This window comes from Homarus americanus, unplaced genomic scaffold, assembly GCF_018991925.1.
Source record: "Homarus americanus isolate GMGI-L3 unplaced genomic scaffold, GMGI_Hamer_2.0 scaffold32929, whole genome shotgun sequence".
In the NCBI taxonomy this organism is placed as follows: Eukaryota; Metazoa; Arthropoda; class Malacostraca; order Decapoda; family Nephropidae; genus Homarus; species Homarus americanus.
In genome coordinates, this window is record NW_024737097.1 from 21,403,078 (window position 1) to 21,430,858 (window position 27,781).

Sequence of the window (27,781 nt, forward strand, 5' to 3'; positions counted from 1 at the left end):
CGGGTTTTTTAGCGATTTCTTTTCGTTTGACGTTTTCTGAGAAAAAAAAGTGGCTAAGCGACTAAAAAATACACAAAAAACACTAGAAAAACAAAAACCTAACCTAACCCAACTTAACTGACTCTCACCATATGATGGAATCACGCATTTCTTACCTTATTGGCCTGGTTCTTGTTCGTCGTTGCATTCTGGGATTCTTACCCAAAACCACATATGTTGGTCTTTGCGATATTTACATTCCGTCTTGTTCTTAGTACACTTTACTGAGGTTGGAAGAACACCATGCGATCGAAAAAATGCGATAGTTTCTACGTTTTTTCCAAAAACTCGCAATCAGCTCCATATACTTTAAGTGACATCCATCGCAGACTTCCATGGTCGGAACTGAACTTGAATTTCAAAATATGAGACCCAAAATAAAACTTGATTTTGATTGGGCCAAATATACTCTGAATTAGCAAAAACGCGTTTGATTGGCCGCGTGACGTGTACGGGTACGCATGCGTGTCATGATTTATGAAGGAGACGCGAGAGACAGCAGTGTTGGGTGAGAGGCAGACGATAATGGCGGGAAATAATGGAAGAAAATATAATTTATTTGGAAAAGCTATCTCTGTTATTATACATTTCCGACGGTAATGTAATAGATGAAAATTATTTTATAATTAGACGTCTTATTCGAATATGATAATAGATTAGTGGTAGGAATGAACGGTGTGTAAACACAATAATACCAATCTCTTTCTCAACTTGCTCTAGTTTGGCAACCAGCAAGGATCCTGCTTCATCTATTTCCGTCCCTAGGAATCTCATTCCCCTATGGCTTGCAAATGCCTCGTTTACTTTGACTTAACAGTCAGGGCAATACCAGCATCAGCCTTCATGTTTAGCCACATTTATGTATCGCCCTGAATGCTGTATAGTCCAGACCTTGGCCATCTAGAAAAATTGTATGACTGGACCTTCACATACAGTATAGTAATTGAGTACCCCTGGTGTAGTTGACGTAGCGTCGATGCTAGTGTAATCATGGACATAGGCTACGTCTGTTTATATGTTTTAAGTAAAAATGTAAACTTAAGTGCCAAAGGTGCAGAGGCCACAGTCATCTTGCCTATTCACATTAGTATATTCAAAGGGGTAAGAATAGCCAATCACATCTTGAAATGGATTCTTCTAAGTGAGCCGAATATTTTGATATACCTGCTCAGCATACCATATTTCACTGTTGTATGTTAATTAGGAAGCATGCACAGCTAAGCCTGATTTTCACATGAAATCTTGTTTTCCGCTTTATTTAATCACTACCTCACTGCATAACAACTGTCCGTCTGTCCCAGCATTCATAAGTTACCGGTTATGAAGTTATGAACCTACAAAGTTTGTAGGTACCACTTATATCAACCCTATCCAATCCACCAATCACGTCAGTCGTTACACGACCAATACCTATTCATTTATAAATAGCGTTACTACTACCGCGACGTTGGCGTTTGGCGACACAGGTTACCACAGGGAGCACATTTCCACAACTACCAAGAGGATTATATACATAAGAACATAAGAAAATAAGGAGTCTGCAATAGGCCGGTTGGCCTGTGCATGGCAGCTCCTGTCGAGAGTTACTACCACTCTCTATCATCCATGAATCTATCTAGCCTCCTTTTGAAACTTTCCAGAGTTCCCGCACTTACTACAAAGTTGCTAAGCTTGTTCCACTCGTCCACCACCCTATTTGTGAACCAGTTTCTTCCGATCTCCCTCCTAAGCCTAAACTTATCCAACTTGAATCCGTTGCTCCGAGTCCTATCCTGCTCGGATATTATAAGAACTTTATCTATATCTCCTTTATTGATTCCTTTCACCCACTTAAATACTTCTATCATATCTCCCTGCACTCTTCGTCTTTCTAGGGAATGCAAGTTAAGTTTCTTTAACCTATCCTGATATGGAAGGTTTCTAAGTCCTGGAATCATTTTCATCATTCTTCGCTGCACCGACTCTAGTGAATTGATATCCATTCAGGGCACCAGAACTGAACCGCATAATCGAGGTGCGGCCTAACTAGCGCAAGATATAGTTGCAATAAGACCTCTGCACTCTTGTTACTTCCACTTCTAGATATAAAACCCAATACTCTGTTTGCCTTATTTCGAACATTAACGCACTGTTTTCTAGGCCGTAGGTCCGGGCTTACAAGTACCCCTAGGTCTCTTTCACAAGTCGACTTCTCTAGGTTGATGTTGTTAAGGCTGTATACATTATCAGTAGGCCTATTTGTTCTTCCAATATGACAATGTTTTCTGAATATCGCGATGATTAATCTGGTTCAGATATGAGATGAATAAAAGTCACAGGTGAACGGATAATAAATTTTTGCCCTAAACACTTAAGAAATATTTAACCTAAATATATTACAGTCATGCCACACACATTATAATGTATTAAGTTACCATCTATTTATTTCACATACCAGGTGAAGCTACGTCTCCATTCATAGTACTTGATGTTTGCCGAACAGATCTTGGAGACATCGCCCCCTTCACCCCGGCGACCTCAACCATTGTCTATAATCTGTCAGTCCTGCACACAGTCGCCGCCTCACACCCAACAAGTTTACAGCCAACTTAAAACTGACTCTCGGAGATTGACTGATGCCATGAAGTCTGTACAAGTCTTCGTACACTTGTGTTAGCACTGTTTTGTTAATATTTATTTCATATATATATATATAAAAACAAAAAACAAATTCTATAAACTCCTTCCTGATAAAATTGCCAGAAACGAAATAAAATCATTGTTATTATGTGCAAATTAAGCTTTCAAAATTGTATCGTACGTCTTAGATATAAATGCATTTGTAGTTCAGAGACCATGCTTTTAAGCTTACAGTTTGGCCCAGCACATTATAGAAATTACAAAAAATATGAAAAAACAAAACATAGTATTTATTATACTTAATATTAATTATATAAAACATCTTTTTTATTTTATCAAACAAGTAAGGCTTTAAATAACCAACATAAAATTAAATCTTAAAAGAATAAGAAAGTGTGCGAATCCGAAATTGAAGTTGATGAAAACGTTTGTGTGAAATTCTTGCTGCTTGTTTGATTATGCCAATATTCGGTCATTATTTTTTAATTAGTTTAACTATTCAAAAATAGTCTGATCAATCAAACTCAGACCAGTTTTGCACGTTTACGATAACTACCAAAGTACATGCGAAGAACGTGTAGCTACAGGAACATTTGTATCATGACGTCACGAGCCGTCACGATATTGACCAATCACAAGCGTCATTGCTCAACAGGAGGTTCGTGTGTGAACGCCCATTATAAACATAATATATATAGCTGAATATTGCAATGTTAGTTAATGATAAATGATGTAAGGTACTCAAAATGTAAGTACCATAAAGTAATATATTTTTCGTATATACCAAGAAGAATATATGGACTATTTATTTACCATGGTGTGGTATCTTGGTCTATCACTTAACGCCATGTTGTTTTTCCTCGACATGAAGCGGGAAGAGGCTGAAATTTGCCAAAATAATGGATAGTTTCAACGAGTCTAGTGAGGTTTGTCAGTTTAATTTGTATTTATAAAAATCTTAGAATTTCATAGATAAGAAAATTATGGTCGACAGGTTAAATTGAGTTGTGGCCAGGGTAATGACACTGGAAAATATCGACATGTCTTCACTCGTTGTCTGCGTCGTAGTTGGCGTCGGGTGTTGGGGCCTGGCGCCAACTTCAAATGTTCCTCTTTCATGCCCATACCTCCATAAATAATACATACACTCTTATGAGAATTACTATAATGTATGGGGTCTCTTAGGTATTTATCAAATTTAATGTAATCGCTTGTTAATTTGTGTAATAACTGTTTATAAGTTAAGGTGGGTGAGGCAAGGAAGGAGCTTGTCATGTCATCTCCAACACCACAGCCTGAAGACAGATACACTCATAGACTGTGTCACATAAATGATGATTTGATATTAATTCAGTTAAATAGTAATACAAGGCCACATTGCTTCAGCATGTACATAGTCAGTGCACATAGACAAAGTTGATTGAACCAAGGATAGCCCAAGAAAAGTGGTGTAGGAATTGACTTGTTCACGTGATTTATATGTCTCTCATATACAAGGTACTTGATTATTACTTTTTAAAAACTCAGATAATATAGGTAATGAGTGGTATGCTTTCACCGGTGGATATTAGTCAACTGTTCATAATAATTATCTGCCAGTGTACACACAAGGGATTGACACATCCCAATCTTGATAATTTTAGGGCATAACAAAAGTGGGGGATTAGGAGGTTGTTAAGAGGGGTAAACCTTAGGGATGGAGGTTGATGAGGGTGTTGGCAGACATGGGGTAAGTTTAAGTCTGTCACTATATGGGTTGGAATTTATTGCTTCTAAGAAGGAATGGAATTATTTCGAAGTTTGTGGGAAATACTGCTGAGGAGGTTTTCATTACCATTTGCTTTAGTGACAAGCTCAGTGTGAAATATTGAAGAAGACTTTGTATGACGAGGCAGTTTAACGAATAAATTTATCATTTTGGTCGTCCAGCGATTTATTTTTATTTTAAGTTTTGGAATCACTAGTTTAGACAATTCTAAAACACTTGTTCTCTATGTCATTTTTCTGCTGATGATTATTTTCAGAGAAAAACAAATAATGGGGTTTTAGGTTGGGGAAAATTACCAAAAGGAGTAATTTGCGATTGAAATGACGGTCATCGTAATCCAAAACCTAACCTAACTTAACCCTAAACCTTAACTTAACTAGACTCAGAAGACTCCAATTTGGGGTCATGAGATCCTACTCCTCGTCATCCACATTAGCGCACTGCCTGGCTGCTTTCTCTGACTGAGGAGGTGGGGGGGGGGGGGCTATGCCGAGCTGTGATTGGTTGATTCAAAACCATACCCACCATTCAACATCTAAAGAATAATTGTGCATGTGTCAGACTCTAGCACATGCGAAATGAGCATAGTAACCAATAAACGAACACACAGGAGCTCTCTGAGACGGTGGTAACAATAACAAGAACTTAAAAAAAAATACGAAGAGTTCCCTAAAATTTATTGCAATTTTCTCTTAAAGTATTCACGAGCGGGAAAAATACCATAAAAGAAAAGTGTCTTAGAATTGTCTAAATTACTGATTCCAGTACTTAAAATCCTAAGAATCACTGGATGACCAAAACGATGATAATACCATTTAATGCTGCCAATCTGGGAAGTCTTTGTGAGCATTCCTAAACTAGTGGTTTTGGGGATCAAGTGTAAGGTAGTAGGCAAGACCAGTTGCACGCCTTTACTGTGGAATCTGTTGTACAACATTTCATCATAAAATATAAATACTTTCTAGTTAGGTTAGATTAGGTTCACACACCGGGGGATACAGGTGGCAGAACCCCCTGGATATATTAAGTCGGGTCCTTCTGATGATCTCTGGAGTATGTGACGTCACGTGAAAACTAAGAATACTGGTACAGTACTGTATTTGAGAGTTGTTAGGTTAGATTCTAATAATTATTTGCTTTTTGGGGATTTCCTTTAAAGCATATTTTTTAGGCAGGAGGGCCAAGGGAAGGCAGAGACTGAGATGGATGAATGAAATTAAAAACTGGGTCCCCAGAGAGATAAAAAAACCCTTAAAGAATTGGTAAAAACAACCTGAGAACATTTAGATTGGAGAACTATGGTTGCCAACCCTGCTGATATGAGGATGGGACAGTACAGTACTCTGATTAATTTGTTCATTCATGGACCTTGACTGACTTCCACTATTTGTTCTGCATTCATTCTTGATTGGTCAAGGCTAATGACATCATGACCAGACAAATAACCACTTGTGTATGGCTGTATTTATTTGTCTGGTTACGGACCTGTGCTTACTTTTGCTAATTGCCCGGTATTCATTCTGATTGAAACTGATGACAGATCTTAGATTACTGAATTTGGTCACTTGCCAACCTAACCAAACCAAACCGTGTTTGCAAGCGACCGAATTCAGTAATCTAGGTCATTAGCGTCTTCTGCCTCAACCAGTCAGAATGACTGCTGGACAAATAACAGAGGCAAGTACAGTACTGTAAAGGTCTGTGATCTGACAAATAACCACTTGCATTTTTTATTGTAAAGAATGGAAGTCAGATGATGAAGGAAGGAAAACATGAATTTGCATTTACTTAAACAATGGCAAGTAAGTCAACTCCTTTACTCTTTCAGCAAGTTGACAAAAACAACCAGAAATATTTTTGGTTTAGTCAAAGCAAACCACTGAATGATTGTTGTCATTTCATGGTGAAATCACCGAGTTATTTTTTCATGGAATGAGGCATGCAGCTTACTAGTGGTTGTCTTAGTAAGCTCAATGTAGTTTTTTCATGGCTTCACCACCATTATGCATGAAAACCATTTTGACAAAATCACAAGGAAAACATGTTACCGGTATTATTGTGGTGGCAAGGTTAGGATATCATACATTTACAAAATATATACAGTTCTGTATATCCCAATTATTTTATAACATTAATTTAAATATGTTTTTAGGTAGGCTTATTAAACATACATGCACAATATGAGTTTGAAGCAGAGTTGTGAAGTAACTAAATAAATTTACTTAAGTACTGTAGTACTCAGGTAAAATTTTTGGGTACTTGTATTTACATTATAAAAAATAATCAAAATTTTTATTACAGTTACTTAAGTATGGTTTTCTAATGCTTTTACTCAAATACAATTGAAAAAAAAAATTGTTGCTTGTTACATGCAAACTAATAATACAGTAAATGTTTTAATTCATTATTAACCATAGTAAAAGAGTTGTGGCTGGAGCCACAAAGTGTACTGTGTGGCAGTGGCCATGACAGCAGACTTTCCCTTTGATCTTCTTGTGTCCATTAGCACCTTGACCACCCACCTCACCTACCCGGTAGCCTATACAGGTACTCTCTTATACCCCCTCCCCCACCTTTCCTTCAGGGGGTTTGATCTTTTCGTTTGACGTTAATTGCTCTTTGCATATACCTGTGCCTAAAATGAATTTCAAGGAGGCTGTGATTCTAAAATGCGTTACATAATTTCGTCTTAGATATAAAGCCTGTACTGTATCTAAGCATGTGTGAGGCTGAGTGTATTTAAAAATCTGCTTAAATAACTAGTATCGCTGCCCCCCAGCATCCGCCAGATGTTACGTGGTGTGAAAAATTCAGCCACTCATCAATTAGAATAAAAAAGTGATGTCACCACAGCCACACACCAATTAGAGGGGCATTTCATGGTGAGTCTTAGTCAGAGTCAATCACTATGGAGGCAACAATCATCCACAAACTCCTCAACTGAAAGAGCTTGATAGCTATTTGGCTTGCCCTGAGAATGGAATGGAACTACTGAGGTCTTTCCTGACATTATGTGACTTATCTCTGAAACTTAACACCCCACTACCTGCATCTGCTGCTTGTGAGCATTTATTTCGTTATGCTGGGCTTATAATTTATTATTGAATTAATTTTTTACACTCTAGGGAGCGACAATCTTGGTGACAAGACCATGCAGTCAGACACTAATACAGTATATTGCTATTTGTGTCTCGCAGGACACGCTATGACTTGTGATATGGAGACAATATTGATATGATTTAAGGACAATGAGAGCTACCACCCATCAAAGTGTGGGTAGTGTACAAGAATTAAATCTAAATTATTATGAATAAGTAGGTGGTGACATATAGTGGTTAGTGACTTGTCCTTTGGTAGGATGTCCCTGACAGGGGGACAGTCAAGGCAATAGTGTTGAAGGGTTTTAGCATTGGGACAGTTAAAGAGTGTACAGGAAGTGTAGTGTGGATCATCCCACGCCTCACATACCTGCCAGATAGGTCTGTATCCTAACCTAATGTGAGCAGATACAACATTATATCTGCGGATCGTAAGTCCACATCGACTATACTAGTGTGGATAAGGAAGAAAGTGATCCTAGTGTTGGATGGATATGTTTTCAGCCGGTTCACTATCCCTACGATGTATTGTTGGGAGATGAGCGACTGAATGTATTCTCTTTCGGTAGGTCATGCTGGGCTTATATTTAGGCCTAAAAGATCCTGCTTGGTCAGCCATAATTTCAAGAATTTTATTTTTTTTTTAACAGGGATTTGCCCACCCGGACACAGGTCACTGACCTACATCAGGGCCTGGGGGAGGGGGGGATATAATAATAAATAAAAATTTAATAAATAAGATAATAGTACTACAGTACAGTAATAATAAAAATGATAACCATAAATAATAAAAAAAAAAAAATCAAGAGTGAGAAATGACAGATCAGCAACCTGGGACTTGGTCACAATTTTTGTGGTGCCATATGGCAGCAGAATCTACCATTAGAAAACACGTTATGCTTCCAATATCAGTAGAAAGATTTGTAAATAAACATGTGTAATGCTGTCTTATTTTTATCTTTAGTTAACTAGCTTTGTATAATTTACTGTGGATTTATTTTAATATTTGAGGCAATTGATAATTTTGTTGTTACTTTTTACTTCAGTACTTGAGTACTTTATGAATGAGGTAATGTTTTACTTCTACTTGAGTGCATTGAGCTTTGGATACTTTTTCTTCAATTTTTGTAACATTTTTCCAATGTAAAAATACTTTTTCTTGAGTAACAAAGTCCTGTACTTCTTACAACTCTGGTTTGAAGATAGATACTTGTACAGTACTGTGAATAAAAAGTACAGTAGTACTGGTATTACAGAACTTTGGATCATGCAAATCCAAGCCAAATTTAAGTTACAGTCCCCCAAGGAGAATTTTTTGCCATCCATGTTTTTTATACTGTACTGTATTTGCATTTAATAAAAAAACAAGATCACCTGAAGATTAGGCACCTTAGCTTATTTCACTCGGCATTTCTTGAATACAAAAGGGTGGGATGTTGGGCCTATAGAGCTTAAAATGGGAAATTGGGGGTTGGAAACTATATTTTATTATAATCTTAGAAATCTGCATTAATTGCATTTATTGTTTTCCATTTGTCCATGGTATAATAAGTTGCAAGATTTATATGCTCTTTCATCTCTTTACTTGGGTTTGTGTACAGCCTCATCATATGGGAATTATTTTTCTCAAGTTTGATGGTGACACCAAATGGTGTCATAAACTGCTGTTGGAGACTACAGTACTATGTGCCCTAATTGTAAGAGAGTGTAAAGGCCTGGGACTTAGGGATAGAAATCCCTTGCCGGCCTAATCAGGATCTTATAAGAGGAAAGTCAAGAACCATGGTTTTCCGAGGGATAACAAACAACCGTTAGAGATTGACATCTCTTTACTATGAAAATAACACAAAACTGCCACCACTCACACAAATATCAAACAAACAATTATGGGAATCAACAATTAGTGGAGTCAAACAATTAACGGGAGTCAAACAATTAATGGGAGTCAAACAGTTAACGGGAGTTCAACAATTAAGGGAGTCAAACAATTAACGGGAGTTCAACAATTAATGGAGTCAAACAATTACGAGAATCAAACAATATACAGTATAGAATATTTCCTATGGCGGTGGTCCGGTGGAAGGTTCCGTAAAACAGTGGTCCGCTCTCGGGGAAGGTCAAGGCAGCTTTCTCACTTGGCACCGGCGGGCGATGTCTTGCTACACAGGAGAGACACCAGGGCACTGCCAGTGGATAGGGCGTGGAGGAAGTGGCAGCCGCGGTAGTAGCTGGGGTAGGTGTCCGGAGATTGACGTTCGAATAGTGAAGGTCTGGGGAATCAGCCCATGAGTCCAGGACCTATGATGAGCACACAACCAAAATTTGAACGAACAGCGGGGTGCAAGTACAGCTGTGTTGATGGCTGGGTAGTGTCTGGTGTGCGACAAGGCAGCAGTTACGTTCTCACCTCGTCTACCCCTTCTAGTGGGGGACGCGAACAAGCAAACGAGCGGTGGACAACCATCCTGCTCGTTACAGCCCTGACAGAGAGGTGCTTCTAATCAAAGAACCAATTTATATTGGAGTAAAAATATAAGGATCATTATTAACCCCTTCACTGCAGGGAAGCCACTTTTACTATTTGGCAAATGCCAGGTGATTTTATTTAGCAGAGCGGTGACCCTGTACACAAGTGGTTAAGCCTTAAAAACTCTGAAAAGACTTACTTTGCTAGCAGTAAGTACTTTAGTAAACACAATGAGAAGAATTTTTTGCCAGGCAGTACACTACGTATACAACTTCCTGTTGTGGTGCCTTGAAAATGCATGATACCACTCACTTACAGCACAACCTTTTGTTAATACTGTATCCACACATTACAACCTAATACAGTACCACTATTAGTTTTTAAGTATATTAATAAGCTTTTAAAGTTACAGTCCCCCAAAAAACTATCGGTAGAATTTTCATTGCTGCAATTTGAAACTAGACGAAATGCTTTGATATGATCCCTAGTGTGTCATATCTGCAGCAGCTAGAAATTGGGGGAGGGGATCATCCTTGTATGGCATGCAATATACAAGGGGGTATTTCAATAAAACAAGAAATCCATTAAGCTATTTTGTATTAATGTATGTATTGTGCTGGATAAAAGGAAGGCATATATAAACAAGCCAATTACACTGAAATATACATTAAATGGAAGTGTTTTGGAACATCATAACGGAGACTGAGACCTCAAAACGGACATTTCATCATTACGTCGTGCTAACGAAGTTTCATTCATACTAATTTTCACAATATGCCTATACTCATGTTGTATACTATACAGTATGTCTGATCTATGAACAGTGACTGAGCAAATAGTACTTGATATTAGAGTGAACATCTACAACAATATACAATACCTGTATATCGGTCTACATGGGATCTGCTATGCTACTGATACAGTATGTAAATTGCATTGATTTGACACCCAAAAAAAGAAAGTTCAAATCCAGGGACTTGCGGGCAACAGAACCCCCCATCCACCTATAGTAAGGCATTTGTGGTTGTAAGTTTCATTGTGGCACCAGTTGTTTCATGGCGCCTTACCCATTGTGATAATTGTGGGTTCACACTGTGCTATCTCAGTGTTAGGTATACCCTCGTTGTGAAGGACAATGATAGCACTTCTCACATCTTACTATGTCTCCTCGATAATTCCTTGCTCCATTTACAGTATACCTGTATACTGTACTCTCAATTTAACGGAATCCGACAGCGAACTCTCGGTTTAGCGGAAGGAAATTTTCCATTATTTTTCACTCGGTTTAGTGAACCTGTTCGCTAAATCGAGATTAAAATACCGTTAATACGCTCACACCTATGGAGACACCTCAGACATGATATGTACATAGAAACATTAGAAACATTATTCATGGCTTACCTTAAACTAGGGGGTTCGGTGTTTGTTTTATGTTTTTTCTATAATGTCCAAACTTTTGATTTTCTCCCCCACACCACTTCCTTTCTGAGACTTCTGAGAGACTTATGGCATGATGTCTAAGCGCAGTGGTTAGTTGACCGAGATGTAGACCAAGAGGTAGCAGTGAGCAACATACAAAGTGGCGGCAGGACACAGATTGAACAGATGTGCAGTAAACAAACCCCATGTGCCAAGCTGTGCATTTGGCGCAGAATTTTACGGAATCACGCTCGATTTAGTTCGCTGAATCGAGTGAAAATAATGGAAATTTGATTTAGCAGAAGTTTAATGGAGTCAAGCTCGATTTAGCAAACTAGTTTGCTAAATTTAGTGAATATAACGGAAATTCAATTTAGTGGAATTCGATTTAATGGAAAGGGGTGGCTCGAATTTGTTCATTAAATCAAGAGAATACTGTATATGTAAGATACCATTGATGACTGACATGGCATTGGTATCCATTTACAACATCCACTCTTGAGGATTCACATCGTTCAAAAATGCACTGCTTATTCTTGCTCGAAGGTTGTGGATGTAGAAACAGGTCTAGTAACATTGCTCAGAAAGCCTCAAATCATATCGACCTTATAGCTAACGATACTTTTTTGGGGGATTCTACATGAACTGTCAAGTTCATTTCAGAAGACTATAATTTACACTATAAACAAATACAATACAGTCCCATAAATACAACTTTTTAACACTTTAGGTTGAGTTATAGATGGTGGTGGTGTAAAAAGCATTTAATATTTTTTATTTAAGTTGAAGTACAGTATTGTACTGCATATGTACTGTAATTGGAGAAAAATGTACTGAATTTAAAGAAAAAGTACCACATACAGTATTCCTAAATTGTACTCATTTTAGAGTAAAAAAGTTCTAGATTAAAGTACTGTACAGTATCAGGTGCTCAAGTGCGTTTACTAAAAGTAAAAAATAGCATTGTAACTACATTGATAGGTAACAGTCCTTGGCATTTAAAAATAGACTCATAACAATGAATGATTCAAAATTAGCCATGGGCAAAATATTTTTGTCTCGTGCAGCAGTAGGACTGCAACCTCATCCCTCACAACACACATATGCAAGTGCTCAAAGTTTTTTAATTCACTTTACCTGGTATGTGGAACATGAAATGTAGCTAATTTATATACAGTATACTGTACAAGGATTCCTTGGGTTAGGTAACACTTGACATATGTAAATTTGACATACTGTATATGGTAGGATATATACCTGTACATACTGTACTTTGCTTGCACAGTCATTAGCTACATACAGTCTCATTACATGAAGGATTTTTGTTAGATTCACTGTAAACTGATTAATGTAACCTGCAATAATACCTATGACAAAAATTCTCCAACAAAAGACTATTGTTCCTTATCTTATTTTTTGTGTCTCCCCCCTCCAGATGGAAAATATTGTCAGAAAGAAATTGCCAGTGGTAATAACAAGCTGACAAACGTCACATCCATATCATAACTGAGACAGACTGTGTGCACCTAGTTGATAGGTCACTATTCCTGGTACAGTACTGAACAAAGATAACAAGCGGCCCATCTAGGTATTACTGTAGTACTGTATATCAGTTGGCAGAAATGTGTGACCTTTACATATTAGATATACAAAATGGGAATAGACAGTGTAATTTTGAATATAATCATGATTACAATTATATTTCAAGTGTAATCATTTTATTTTCCAAAGGAAATAAATACAGTAGAATTGATTACAATTACTGTGCTGTACAGTACTTGAACAAGTATAATCAACTATGATTACCTTATTTCTGGTACCCATAGAGTTAATGATAGATTTGATTGCCATCACAGCTGACATTTTTAACCTCTCCAAATAACTGCTACAAACAAAGTGAATGACTGTAGCAGGGCTGGGAGAAGTGCGTGCCTAAGTCATGAGAGTGATATCAGTATACAGTGAGTTCTGCTATAACGCGTGTTTTGATAACGCGAATTTGCTCTAACGCGATTTATGAATTAGGAACGATATTTGTATAACGCGAACGCTTGTTTGCTATAACGCGAACGCATGTTTTTTTGATTTCGAGTAATCTGCACTTAACCCTATTTTCTCCATAAGCCCTGTTATTTCTATTACGCGATTTTCTATAACACGATATTTTACAAGAACACAATTATCGCGTTATAGCAGAACTGCCTGTACAACAAGAACATGCATTTTCCCGTATGTTTGGGAAAGTTACTTTGTACTTAACAGATTTTGTTAAAATTGTGGCTAAGTTAAAAGTATGATAGTTTATCTTCATTTGTATCTTCAGTACTTAATTTAAAGTAAAAATTGCTTTGAATCAAAATTTTCCCAAAAAGTAAATTTAATTTATTTATTTATTCTACTTTTTTATTATTACCTGTATTTTATTAATATTTTCTTTTTACCAAGGGTTTGTAATGGCCCTTGTTACAATTGGGTTTCGTTACTAAAGCCCAATATAATATAAATGTACCAGCCTGGTTAACTTTGAATTAACCAGCTAGTTCAGGTTAGGTAATACTGTATACTCAAGTACCTCACTACGTTTCACCTGTGATGGCTGGTGGGTTGTGGCCACTGCTTTTACACTTAATTTTAATACCATTATTTTAATTATTTTCTGCATATAATCAAATTTACTTTAAAGGAATTAGTAAACCATCCCCAGACTTACACATAGGCTTACAGTTTTTATCTTATATAATATCACAGACTAAAGTTAGGAGAATATAATCTGCATTACTAGAATCCTTGCAAGACAGTGAACAATTTGAATATAAACGTCATTTATTTTGCGCAACGAGATAATAAATTTAGCCCTTTGTAATAAAATTAATTAGAACATGGCATCAACTGTCAAGCATATCACCTCCCCCCCCCCCCATCTTCCCATGAACTGATCGCTAGTAAACAGACCATTTCACGTCCCATAATTTTAGCTGTGTTGATTTATGAGTGTTTGTTTTAACATAATACTACAAAAAGGAATGTTTAGTTTATTCTAGGAGATGGACTGAGGTGCATCTGGGCACACTCAGTCTTTTTAGTATTTTGTGTTTCTCTCAAGTACCAAACTAAATTATTCCATTGAAACAACACTTCGATATAGTGCGAATTTATCGGTTTAAAGCGACCTCTCTTGGAACGTATCTCGTGTTATATCGACGTTCTACTGTACTCACATTTTGTGTGGTTAGTACTGTTGAGGATGTTGGAATTCTTCCACCTGGTTTTGGACATTCTTGGTGTTAATCCCTTCATTACGGAGTGCCACTTTTATTGTTTTATTTGGCTAACACTAGACGAATTTATTCAGCACAGAGAGAGACCCACTGATTAAACAAGGGGTTAAAATTAACATCTGACAGTACCTGTAGTGGGAAAATATGAAAATTTAAAATAAATTATTTGTGGATCCCTCATTTTAGCTCTGCTGTAAAAATTAGCCAACAGTATATGAAATGTTATCAGAAGTTCTTAGAAAGCATTAGTTTGGCATTAGAAGAAAACTTATTTATAATGTAACTCCAAGTAAAATAATTTTTTACACTCAACTTGAGGTAAAATTGTATGAACAAATATTCTGTAAATTATTGGAAGGTAATGTAGCAGGGGTGGCCAGACTTGCTTAACCCAAGAGCCGCATATGATAATCTTCATATGTTCGAGAGCCACAAGACATGAAGAAACTTTATACATGTTTTTATTGTTACATACCCATTTTATTACAAAAATGATATGCAAATATTACTAAGAAATACATGTATGCAGTATAATATATTAATGTACTGTAACGTTTCCACGTTTACGCGGTACCCTGCCGAAACAGGAATGCTCGTATTCCGCGGTGCGTGTACCCCTTTACGCGGAGAGTGGCTGGCGAGCCGCGCCATTTTTGGATCCAAACCTCCCGCCATCTCTCCCGCCCTCTCCCGCCATCTGCCATGTTGTGTAAGTGGTGCGAGCATGGTGCGCACAAGGTCGCCCAGTCATCAAAACATTACTGAGTTCTTCACCTGCCACCCACCATAGCCAGCCCAAGTCAGTGATAGTGATAATTATAGTGAGGATATGGACTTATATGGACTTTGAGGGGTTTGACAAAGAGGCCCTGCAAGCCTCTGTGGTGGATAGTGATACAATTGATACAAGTGATACAGGTGAGGGCCAATAATCTGCCCTCTGCCTCGGAACCAACCGCCCATCCCCGTGTGCCCAGTCATCTTTTCTGCTAATGTAAGTGTTAAAAAACCTAATATTATTGATATTTCTCTTAATTATTACTTGTGTGTGCATACCATCATAAAGTTAAGATAATATTTTTACTACAACATAGTTGTGTGTCGTCAAAAAGTGGAGTTTGGGGGTCGGCCTGGTCTCTATTTCAATTAATCCCATATGTTATGTTGTTCACTTTACGCGTTTCTCACTTTCCGCGGTACCCTGTGGGTTGAATTAACCGCGTAAAGTGAGGTTGACTATATATATATATATATATATATATATATATATATATATATATATATATATATATATATATATATATATATATATATATATATATATATATATATATATATATATATATATATATATATATATATATATATATATATATATATATATATATATATATATATATATATATATATATATATATATATATATATATATATATATATATATATGAAAGCAGCTCCTCGACTTATGATGGGGTTAGGTACCCAAATCCAGGTTGTAAGTTGAATTGGTCGTAAGTCGAAAATGCAAAAAATAATACATAGAAAATCTAAAATGAAATACAGTACAGTAAAAGTAATCAATAATGAAAAATGAATCAAGTGTTACTGTGCACTTACCTTTAATGTAGTTGGCTGAATACACACGGGGCCCCAATAATTTTTTAATTAAACATGGAGACTACATTAATTGGATGTAGCAGAGGAGGAGACAGGGCTGGGTGGGTCATCAATTTTGCTTTCTTCAGACAAGCTAACATACTTGCTTGTTGAAGGTATTGGATCATCTTTAGGGAGTGAAGAGGCAGCACTGGTGGGGCATGAGGAGACAGCAGTGGGGGACTTCTTAAAATATATGTCCAATTTAGACTGCACAGTTTGCCCTTTTTTTTTCATTGTAAAGCTCCCTGTAGCAAGCAAGTGCATCTTGGATTAGTCTGTCAACTTTTGCAAAACGCTCAACATTTTGATCCATTTCATCAAACATTTGCATCCCCTTATTAATAGTAGCAAATGCCTCTGCCATTTGTTTCACTGAAAACCTTTTGGCAGGTGCAGGTTCTTCTTCTACATTTTGTCTCTCTTCTTCCTCTGCAATTTTCTGTGCATCCAGGTCAATAAGATCCTCGTTACTTAGTCTTCTGCTACACTTTCAACCAACTGCTCAACATCTTCATTATCAATTTCTAACTCCAGCTGTTTACCCAACTCCACTATCTTGTTACTAATCTCAGAAATTGCTTCATCTTCATTAAATCCTTTGAAACTGTTCACATATCTTTTCAGGACTTTCTTCCAAATTCCATTCATGCACTAACCTGTAACATCATCCCATGCTGCAGCAATGTTCTTTATACATTTCAAAATGTTTTAGTCCTTCCAAAACTCTCTTGAGCGTTTTCTCACCTTAAGTAGCAACAGCCTGAGCGAAGGTCGTTGCTTTAAAAGCAACAATAGCACCTTGATCCATGGGTTGGATGATAGAGGTGGTGTTAGGTGGAATGTAGACTACCTTAACATCAGGGTGCAGGTCGTCCAAGTGTGGTGGGTGTCCCGGAGCATTAACCAAAATTAATAAATTCTTGAACGCAATCCCTTGTTGCAGACAATACTCCTTGGCTCGTGGAATGAAACAACTCGGAAACCAATCCTCAAACAGTACTAGGGTCATCCATGCTTTCTTATTACTGCGATGAAACACTGGCAGTGTGTGCTTGCTGACATGTTTAAAAGCCCTTGGGTTCTCTAACTGATATATCATGAAGGGCTTAATCTTGAAAACCAGCTACATTCCCCTCAACAGAAGTGTGATTCGGTCCTTGAATGCCTTGAATCCCGGCATGGTTTTCTCCTCTTTGTGGATGTATGTCCGTTCTGGCATGCACTTCCAGAATGAGCCAGTTTCATCCACATTAAATATTTGCTCAGGCAAATAATTTCCCTCCACGATGACACGATCTAGCTCCTCCTTAAAAGCTTCGACAGCACCCACATCAGCACTTGCTGCCTCTCCACTCACCTTTACACTGTGCAAACTGTAATGTTTCTTAAACCTTTGGAACCACCCATGACTTGCTGTGAAGTTTTGGTTGCACTCATCTCCTGCCTTCGCTTTCAGGCTTTTGAAAAGGCTTCTTGCCTTAGCCTGTATGGTTAGAAGGCTTAAGGGTACATGCTTTTGTATCTGATCTTCCATCCACACCACAAGTAATTTTTCCATCTCATGAAGAGGACCTTGTCTTTTTTCATTATTATTGTTCCCTTTATAGTTGCTGATCCTTTCACTACCTCACGAATTCGTTCCTTGTCCTTCAAATTTTTGATATCGTCGAGTGGGAGAAGCCAAGGTCACGTGAAATGGTTGCTACCGTTTTTTCATTCTCATATTGCATTATTATTTTCATTTTCATCTCAAAAGTAATTGAGTGTCTCTTTTTCTTCTGAGCACCACCAGAACTCTCACTTTTACGCTTGCCAGTCATTTTAAAGGGAATTAGAAACGAAAATATTGTCAGTACACAGCGCGATCACTACCGACAACAACGATAGCCAAACACCAACTGAGCGCACTACGGCGTGGATGCTGTACACCACGAGGCGACCCAGCCCACGCGACGCTCTGGTACGGGACGGAAACATTTTGGTCCAAGAAAATATGTACGTAATTTGAAAAATTTTTGGTACGACTGCGGCGGTCGTATGTCCAGGTGATCGTACAGTAGGTCGTAAGTCGAGGAGTACTACCTGTATACTGTATATGTTTATTTATTTATTTTTTATTTATTTATTTTTATTTTTTTTATTTTTTTTTACAATGGTGGGAGCTGTATGTATGCTAGTCTAATTCTGTGGAATCAACAATTTTGTCATATTTTGCAGGTTGGTACTGCCTCGTCGATTGTGTCAGGAGATCTAACAGAAAGTGTGGAGGAAGAAATTGAATCACCAGTCTTGTTGGATGGACAAGTGGTTATGCCTGCCACAAAAGGAGTCATGGAGGATGATTCACAAATGATCATGGATGCTTCACAGGCTGTAGATATGGAGGGTTCACAAGTCGTTATAAAAGGTTCACAGGTAGTGATGGAAGATTCTCCAACAGTCATGGAAGGATCCCAAGTTATGTTGGAGGAGTCAGAATTTGGGGCCTCAGTGTTGCAAGACTCTCCCTGTCATGATACTGTTGCAGATGGTCCTGTAATTGTTAAAGAAGAAGATCTACAAGATACCGAGTATGGCCATAACCAACAGATACTAGGACTTGTACATGATGAGGTAGTAGAAAATGCTGCTGTTGACCATGAAATGGGTGGTGTTATTGCAGATGAAAATACATTGGCAACAAACCAAGAAAGTGAGATGCTGTTGCGAAACTTGGTGAGTGAGACATTCCACTCATCTCCAAGTACTACTCACGGCCCTGACAACATCATTGTTACTACCAGCACGATCACCACCAATCCTGTCCAGGGTATTCAGCAGCCTCTTACATCCTCAAATGTGATACAGGGAACAGCAGTAAATAACATCTCAGGAATACCTGTTAATTTATCCAATACTAACACCCCGACAAAAATAGTGGTACAAACTAATCAGGATTCCCCTGTTAAAGCCAATGCTGGTCACTTTCTTATTCAAGTGGGAGGTACTCCAGTTAGTGTAGCCCAGCCACAAATAGTAACAGTGGGGAACAAGAACCACATTGTAATTCGAGCTGGGGCCAACCAAGTGGGTCAGATTCCTATATGTCAAGAGGAATCTGATGGATTAGGGCAAGGCAGCATCTTCAAGGTCATCATACCTGAAGGGACTACCAAATTCACAAAAGTAGCCCCAATTCCAGTGGGTCAAAATGAACAAGTAAGGAAACATGTCCAAATCAATCTTTCAGATGGAACTGTGAAAAAACAAGGGAGATATACGTCTCATACTTCTCAGACACAGGGGGGCTATGAGGAGGAAGACATCAGACCTGGTGGTGCCACTGATAGCAAGAGGTTTTATGAATGTCCAACATGCAACAGTAAATTCATGAGACCATTGTACTTAAGGTATGTATCCCACTTGTACACTGAGTTTATGCATTTTTTAATTGTTTACATTAGGATGTACAAGATTGAACTACATTTAGTTATGTATTCTATATACCTGTAGTACTGTATTTGTTGATCCAAAAACAACAGTTAAACATATTGGTTAAATAGGTATTTTAGATTTGCTAGAGCTATGTAGAACTGTACCATAGGGGTATGATGTATGTGAGAAAGTGTTGGTTGTATTGTTGTCAATATTAACAGTGTAGACGGTTTGGAAAGCAAGGACGGCTATCAGTTTCGCTCCAATGTAGAAATTGTTCAACGTGCTTTTTAACTGCCGAATGGTTCGACAATTAGATGATGTCACATATTAAGGGTGAGAGAAACCCACAACGTTGACGCACTCAATCTTTATTGGTAGATATGGTCAAAACCTGTAAAGAACGAGACAGTCATTAACTACTGATTACATTCCATTATATGTATACAGCTCCTCCCCAACTTACGACGGGGTTAGGGACCGACATCCAGGTCGTAAGTCGAAATGGTCGTAAGTCGGAAATGCTTAAATAATACATAGAAAATCTAAAATGGGTGTCTCTTTTTCTTCTCAGCACCACAAAACACTCACTTTTAAGCTTGCCAGCCATTTTAAAGTGAATTACAAACGAAAATTTTGTCTGTGTACTGACTTTGGGACTCGAAAATACGTAATTTGGCCAAATTTTGGTACGACTGAGGCAGGTCGTAAGTGCGGGTGGTCATAAGTCGAGTAGGTCATAAGTCGGGGAGGAGCTGTACATTATACGTCAGTTAATAGAAATATTCTGTATATTATGCCTTAATCCCAAACATTTCACCACAACACAAATAATCACTGTTTTTTCACTCACGTGTGCGGGCTTATCGCTTCACTTAACTCCTGGTATCGTTCCAAGTAACTCCTGTGGTGGCTAGTGTGTGTTCACTCAAAAGGTCTGGCCGATACTGCCTCAGTATCGTCTAGGGCCGAGACGATGGCGCCATCATCTCCTCACTTAGTAAACAACAACACTTTCTTATTACTTTTATCACACCTCTCATAATTACAATAACACTGAGTCGTATTGTACAGTATATTATTCTATATTTGTATTACCGTGTGGTGAAACCTGGTGTAATCAGACCACTCTTGAGACAGCCAGTTGATCATAACAAATTCATACCACTGAACCATTCCATTGCAAGTTACAATGGCATTTAGAACAAAAGGTTTATGAAATGTGAAATACTGTAGTACGTATTCAGTTGCAGTTTAATATGAAATTTGTAATTTATAATCAAACATGAAAATATACAGTAGTTAACTAATTTAGGAAAATTAGTTTCTGGCATATTGAAAGCACAGACAGTTCTGTACATATAAAAGTCACATTACAGTATTTCTCTACATACTGTACTTTATATCACTATACAATATTTAGATTTAAAACCATTCTCTTAATTCATCACCAATGGGGTTCAATATTTACAAGTGCCTGTAAAACAATCATTTCCATTAAATAGCCTTATATCTAAATTAATCACTAGTGCTATACTGTAGTCACAGAACTTAAACAGTGACCTGTCACTGCATAAGGAATCCAGAATTTCCTGCTTGATCTCTCACAAAAGCATAACCTAGTGACCTTCACATGCTGGGGTGGTTCCTTGAAAATTTCTCCCTTCTGAGACGTTCTCAAAGACGCCTTGTGTCTTTTTACCATTGATGTAAATCATTGGTTTTTATTTGACCTTTTCCCATCTGCCTTGATAATGTATAGTATGGGTCCTGCATGGTGCATAACAATGTAGTGGCAAGTTTTACAGTGCAACAAATACCATATGGACCAAAAATAGTGCTGGGATCTGCATTGTACAAGTGTTTGCTATTCTTGATTCGTTGCATTTTTTTACCCCACTTATTATTATATAGTGTGCATACAAGTGATATCCCCGTTAGCCAGAAATTAGATTTCCGGATATTGAGACAAATTTCTCATCCCCCGAATTATTCCGGGTGCTGGGGTAAGTTTTCATGGACAGACACTATTGCACATTCCCAGAATGTTTTTGGGTGCTGGGGGAAGTTTTCCAAGAGTTTAAACTACAATCTCATACAGACAGGCACAAAGCTGTACGTATTTATTTACGCAAACACCACTGTACATGTGCAATATACTGTTAATAAACAAAATATACTACTGTGTACATTACACTGTACTCACCAGCAAACCAAATGGTGATATGATGATACAGGATGGCCTGCCTTTGTCCTGTATCATCTATTGTCGCAGTTGTTACTATTACGCTCCTCTCCCTCCATGTAGGAGGGATTGTACACACACACTGTATACTGTACATACACCTCTACACACTAACTAGCCTACAGTAGGCTTATACTGCCCACTGCTATCTACAATACAGTTATCCCTCGATATATGTGAATGGGTTAGGTTAAAAAAAAAATCTTTTAAGTGAAATTTCATTTATTGAATAACAGAACAAATGAGAAAAATGGGGTTTGGTTCCCCAATGGCAAATATTCTCCTCAGAAACAGAAATTGGTTCACAAACCCGATAAAACCCAACCTAACGTAAAATAGTACTGTACACAACTACTGTACAGTTACTGTAATTTACTACCTAACACATTAAAAATGTTAATCAAATACTATCTAGATGAAGGTGTGTAGCTAAAACTATTAAGGAAAAGCTAAATCAAAATTTAACCGCCATTTGCATAGACTCTGGCTGCTTCACACGTGGCAGCCCTGAATTGTTGCCATTGCAACGCAGCTGAGCAACCTCTGCTTACACTTAGCAACGTTCCCCTCCCGCTCTTACAATCAAGAAAATTTTTATTCCCTTTGTTTTTTACCTTATGATGATGATTATTATTTATTGTTTTTTCATATTTTACGTACAGTACAGTATACATAACTATAATCTCTTTTTACATCTTAACATTGCTTTAACACTATTCTTGGCTGATTGTGTCCTGATACAGTAATGGCAGCACAATATGGACTAAGGACATGAGCCTACAGCCTAAGTTACCTAAGTAGTTAGCCCACCCAAGCGCCCAGCATAATGCAACCTTTCATAATTCCCGGAAAATTTGTTCCCATGCTCAGAACGGAGAGATTTTCTTGGAAATTTTCCAGAAAATGCGCTCAATTTCATCCTTGGAAACTCGTTCCTATGCCCGGAATGAAGAGAGTTTTCCCGGAAGGCACAAAATTCATTCTGGCTATTGGAGAGTTCCAAGGACCGGAGATTCTGGCTAACGGGGAGATTACTACAATATACTGATTATATACTTTCTAACAAGTCATGTCAGTCATGGTTTTGTATGCATTTAAATTTTGTACCCAGTCAACTTCCAAAGAGAATCATCAGTAAATATTAGAAATGACGTAAGTGATAATTGGCACCTCTTGGACAATGGCCTGAGGCTACTTCTTACTTCATTCCCTGAGTGTTTAAAAATAGAAATTGCAACCAGAAATGCAATAAGTCCGTATAAATATAGAGGACCTGAATTTTGAGTGGTCAAAATGTGTAAGTGCTCTAAGTATATGGGTAGCCAGATTAGCAGGTTTCTCTGTACCATTATGGCAGTTTACACAAGTTGTTTACAATCTTAATAACTACCTTTTCAACTTAGAAGGAAATTTTTAAGTTTAGTACAGTAAGATCTCATATTTCGCATTTTTTAATTTCGCGAGCACTACCTAATGTAGCTAAGTCTTATATTTGGCGTAAAATATCGTGAATTTCGCGAGATCCAGCAAGCTGAATGCTGGCCACCATCTTGAAAGACATTACAGCCCTCATACCAGTTACAGTCATTTCTGCTACAGCGCGTGTTTTATCAACGTGAGTTGGTTGTAACGCGATTGATGAATAGAGAAATGCTGTTTGTAAAATGTGAACTTTTGCATACGAATTTTGGCTATAGCGTGATTCCATCTTCAATGTTTTGATTCCATCCTCAACGTTTTAAGCGTGGCGCGGGGCTATGCAATGTTTACAGTTCACGTTCGACATCACATGTTCAATTGATTAGTGCCTTTTGTTTGTGAAGTGTTTTTAGAGAGGTACTTGATAATTTATTTATTTTTTTGCAAATTTAGCTGTTACCCATAAATACTTTAATGAAAAGAATAAGTAAAAAGAATGTTTCGCAGTGAGGACTAATAACGGTTTACACCAGCGCTCTCTGTTTACATCACGTGATCAGTTGAATCGTATGGTGTCTGTTGATTACTCCTTGATTTTTGCTGTTTACTCCAATTTTGTTGTGTTAGCGATGAATACGGAAAGACAAGGTAAGAAGAATGTTTCCAAGAAGCGTTCTGGTGATCGAATAGCCGGTTGTGAACGTAAAAGAGGTTTACAAGAATGCTACTATCACGTTGCAGCCCGTGTCATCCTAGTGACCGCCCAGACTGCTATTGTGTGCTTTTTTGGGTGGTGCTATCACCTGTCGATTCAAGATAATGGCCTCTACCTCTACTAGGGGTCCTGCTGGTGGGGGTGGGACAGACCCACGTAAGCGGCCAAATAAGGAAAAGGAGAATTGGGACTATCATAAGGGAGTTAAGTTTGCCAAGTATTTGATGCAGGATAAGCAGCGTGTGATTAAGTTACTTGAGGAAGGCCTAAAGACTAGTTTCCGGAAAGCACAATCAGGTCAATAAAGGCAGAATTTGTATCATTTGGTGGTTATAAATGGGAAAATCAGAGGTTGACGTAGAGTGGCCAGTCTATATTGTTATTTTTCCCATTAGTTTATGTACAGTATTTGTATTTGGCAAATTTAAATTTAGCGCAATTTTTCCAGTTTATATTACTCGCGAAATACAAGATCTTACTGTAAATAAAATTTATATTTATACTGTACTGAGCTTTATTAGTATCAATTCATAAACATAGTGCAGTACAGTGTATTACTTTAAAATTAAAATTTAACATAAACTATCTCATTCATTTTGTATAAAAGACTTTTAATTGAGAGTAACTGTTTAACGAACTGTTTGGTCGAGTACCAGATATTTGTCTAGTGTACTACAGTAATTTAGACCAAGATTGAGAGTAAAGGGGCCTCTACGGAGGATTTCACCAATGCAGTACTCCCAATACCCAGCCGCCCTCTTAGCTCGGAACAAGGCCTCTTGTCTTTTAGTGTCACTTTACACATCCACCTTATTATTCTCTTTTTAGATCACTCAAGTCTACTTATGTCATCCTCTTTAACTGCCCATGTTTCACTGTCATACAACATAACAATTCTCACACCAACCATATACATTTTTCCATTCACTCGGAGAAAAGGTCCTCTTGCTGTCAATAAAGGCATCAACTCCTTAAACTTCTCCCAGGCACTTTTGACTCTTGCAACTGAGCAAGCTTCAGTACCCCCACCAGCACTGATTGTGTCACTCAGGTAACAGAACTCATTGACACAGTCCAGGGATATATCCACAATGTTGGGTTTCACCAGCCTTGATGTGAGCACATGGTTACTTGCACATACAGAACACTTAAGTCAGCAATATCCCACAGTCTGCCTTCTATCCACTGCACCTCTTGTGTACCCACCTTCTATGCTCATTGCACATTATTGAATTGCTGCCAACACTTTTCTTACAGACAACACATGGCCATTTTTCACTTCCCACCACAGGTCTTTTACTCACACCACTATCAATACTTTTGTTTTCACCAGTCACTCTCTGTCTCTTTGCATCTATTCCATCCTTCCTTTTCTTAAATTTTTCCACTGTCTTTTCAATACTATCTGCTCTCAGCACAAAGTCATCATCATACAACAACTCCCAGGGCAGGCACTCCTAAAAGTCCCATGAAATTGCCTCCAGCACCATGATAAATAGAAGGAGGCCCAAGACGCACCCCTGATGGGCTCCTACTTTCACCTCAAATTCCTCACTTTCCTTACTATTTACTCTTACAGAGTTTTTTGAGCCCTCGTATAATACCCTAACCACTCGAACAAGGTAATCCTCTATGTCTAGCTTTCTCATTACCTACTTTACTACTTCAAGTGGTACCCTGTCAAATTCTTTCTCAAAGCCTACAAAAATAATGAGTACATATTGTTGGAGGTTTTGGAGATACAGTATTTAAATTCATTGTGTGGATCACAGAAGTGTAGATTGATTATATATGAGCTTTGAAAGTGTACAGTCTTTAAAGAAATTTTTTGGATTATGCATGCAAAAATTTTGAGGGTCTACGGATGCAGCCCTATTTGTATAATGAGATAAATTCACTCAAGAACAAACCCTATGAAACCTGACCTTGTTTTCTAACGTTGGTTCAATAATACCATTTACCATATGGAAAAAAAAATCATCACTCTCTCATGGTACTGTCCTTTTATCAGATGACTATGACCCAACAATTTAACTTTAGATATTTCTTGGATTAGTAATTCTGCATGTTGATTGCTACCATATATGGTTTATTTGTCTACCACATAAACAAGGCAAATGCTAATTGCTTGCTTAAATTTATTAAAAGACTGGGGTGAGTAAGAGCTGCTTTACTACTACCTGTAGTATGTAATCAAGATATGGTGAAAATGGTAGTTGACCAATTTTAATCATGTTTTTAATTTGACCAACATATACAGTAAATAGATTACTGTACAGTATTAGAACATTGTTTGGACTTTTAGAAGCAGTACTGTACCTATCTCAAAATCATGGGGCAGATGCAGTGAGTAGGGGTGGTTGATGAATGCATAAGAAAGATTTATATTTAGGATGTACAGTACAGTAATGGCCTTTTTTAAATATTTGAACGCCTCTATAGATATACGACACTGTACTGTACTGTACTGAACTGTACTGTACTGTACTGTACTGTACTGTACTGTACTGTAGTACTATACTGTACTGAACTGTACTGTACTGTAGTACTGTACTGTACTGTACTGTACTGTAAAAACATAACACATGAAAATGACACTCTGATGTGACCCTAGTCTCATTCTGCTTCCTTGGAGCAGAAGTACAGTACATTTTCTCATGGGTTTTTAAAATTTTTATTTAAATTATCCATTTAGTATGATTATATAATGAAGATTAACTTATTTTATGAGTGGGAGAGGAATCTCAGTGATAAATTCTTGAGCTTATGAATGTTCAGTGCACGGACTAGGGTTCTCACATTGGGTGAACTGTTAAGGTTTTCCCATGCTTCGAGAGGATGTGTAATAACTCTTTAGGTAGGGCTATGAACATAGATTATTTTTCATTATTTTGATGGGGTAATGTTAATCAACACAAATATTTAATAGATAAGAATTGGGGTTTGGTAGATTATCATTTCTTATGATTGCAAGCAGTCAGCAGTTACTTCATAATATAACAGTCAGCTCATTTTTTTTTTTTTTTTTCTCACCACTATTGGTGACTTTTTATGTGTGGCAATGAATGTAGTTTGTTAAGATTCTGTAATTTAGGAAAGGGATACCATATACTGTACTGTATATCATAGTTAACCCTTTAGTGGACAAGGGCTCCCCTCAGCTGAATAAAATCATCTGGCTTTAGCCAGAATAAAATACCTAAGTGATAATGTGCCCTCTAAAGGGTTAAACTTACATCTCCGGATTACTCAACCTAGTCAGTTTATAGCAACTGTTTCTAAACATGGTCACTTTTAGATAAATGATGATTATTAGTCCTCATTATATTTATATGTTATTGAAGTTCTTTATATATTTTCAATAATATGCCTATATACTGTATTGTTTAGTGTGGAAATTTTTTGAATTTTGAGGAAAGTTGAAAATTAGATGGTAAATCATTTAATTCTGCAGGAAACATATGAGAAGCTGTAAGAAGGAGGAAGTGAAGGTAGAAAAAACACCTTTATATATGTGCTCTTTCTGCAAGATGACGTTCAAGACTCGACCTCAGATCTCTCAACATTTTCTAAAATGTTATCATAGTCCATACCGGAAAAAGACAGGACCAGTCAAGGTTTGTAACTAAATGTTGATGTTT

General features: G+C 37.5%; 2 protein-coding genes across 5 annotated transcripts in view; one reads left to right on the top strand and one right to left on the bottom strand.

The window, feature by feature from the left end:
* LOC121873321 (sterol O-acyltransferase 1-like) overlaps positions 1 to 2,636 on the bottom strand; it is an 80,207-nt gene extending 77,571 nt beyond the window's left edge. For all 3 annotated transcript variants that reach the window (XR_006090216.1, XM_042376834.1, XM_042376836.1), the window contains exon 1: positions 2,474 to 2,636. Coding sequence is in view for 2 of the 3 variants with exons in the window: in XM_042376834.1 (XP_042232768.1) it covers positions 2,474 to 2,564 (91 nt within the window). In the remaining variant the exon portion in view is untranslated. The remainder of the gene's footprint in view (positions 1 to 2,473) is intronic.
* An 810-nt stretch (positions 2,637 to 3,446) lies between these two features.
* The window catches only part of LOC121873322, a 60,305-nt gene continuing 35,970 nt past the window's right edge, over positions 3,447 to 27,781 (top strand). The window contains exons 1-3 of one of the 2 annotated variants that reach the window (XM_042376837.1): positions 3,447 to 3,584; positions 18,565 to 19,736; positions 27,595 to 27,757. In XM_042376837.1, the coding sequence (XP_042232771.1) occupies positions 3,558 to 3,584; positions 18,565 to 19,736; positions 27,595 to 27,757 (1,362 nt within the window). In that variant the 5' untranslated portion in view covers positions 3,447 to 3,557. Of the gene's footprint in view, positions 3,585 to 4,122; positions 4,156 to 18,564; positions 19,737 to 27,594; positions 27,758 to 27,781 lie in introns of those variants that run through there. The other variant, XM_042376839.1, reaches the window with a different exon arrangement.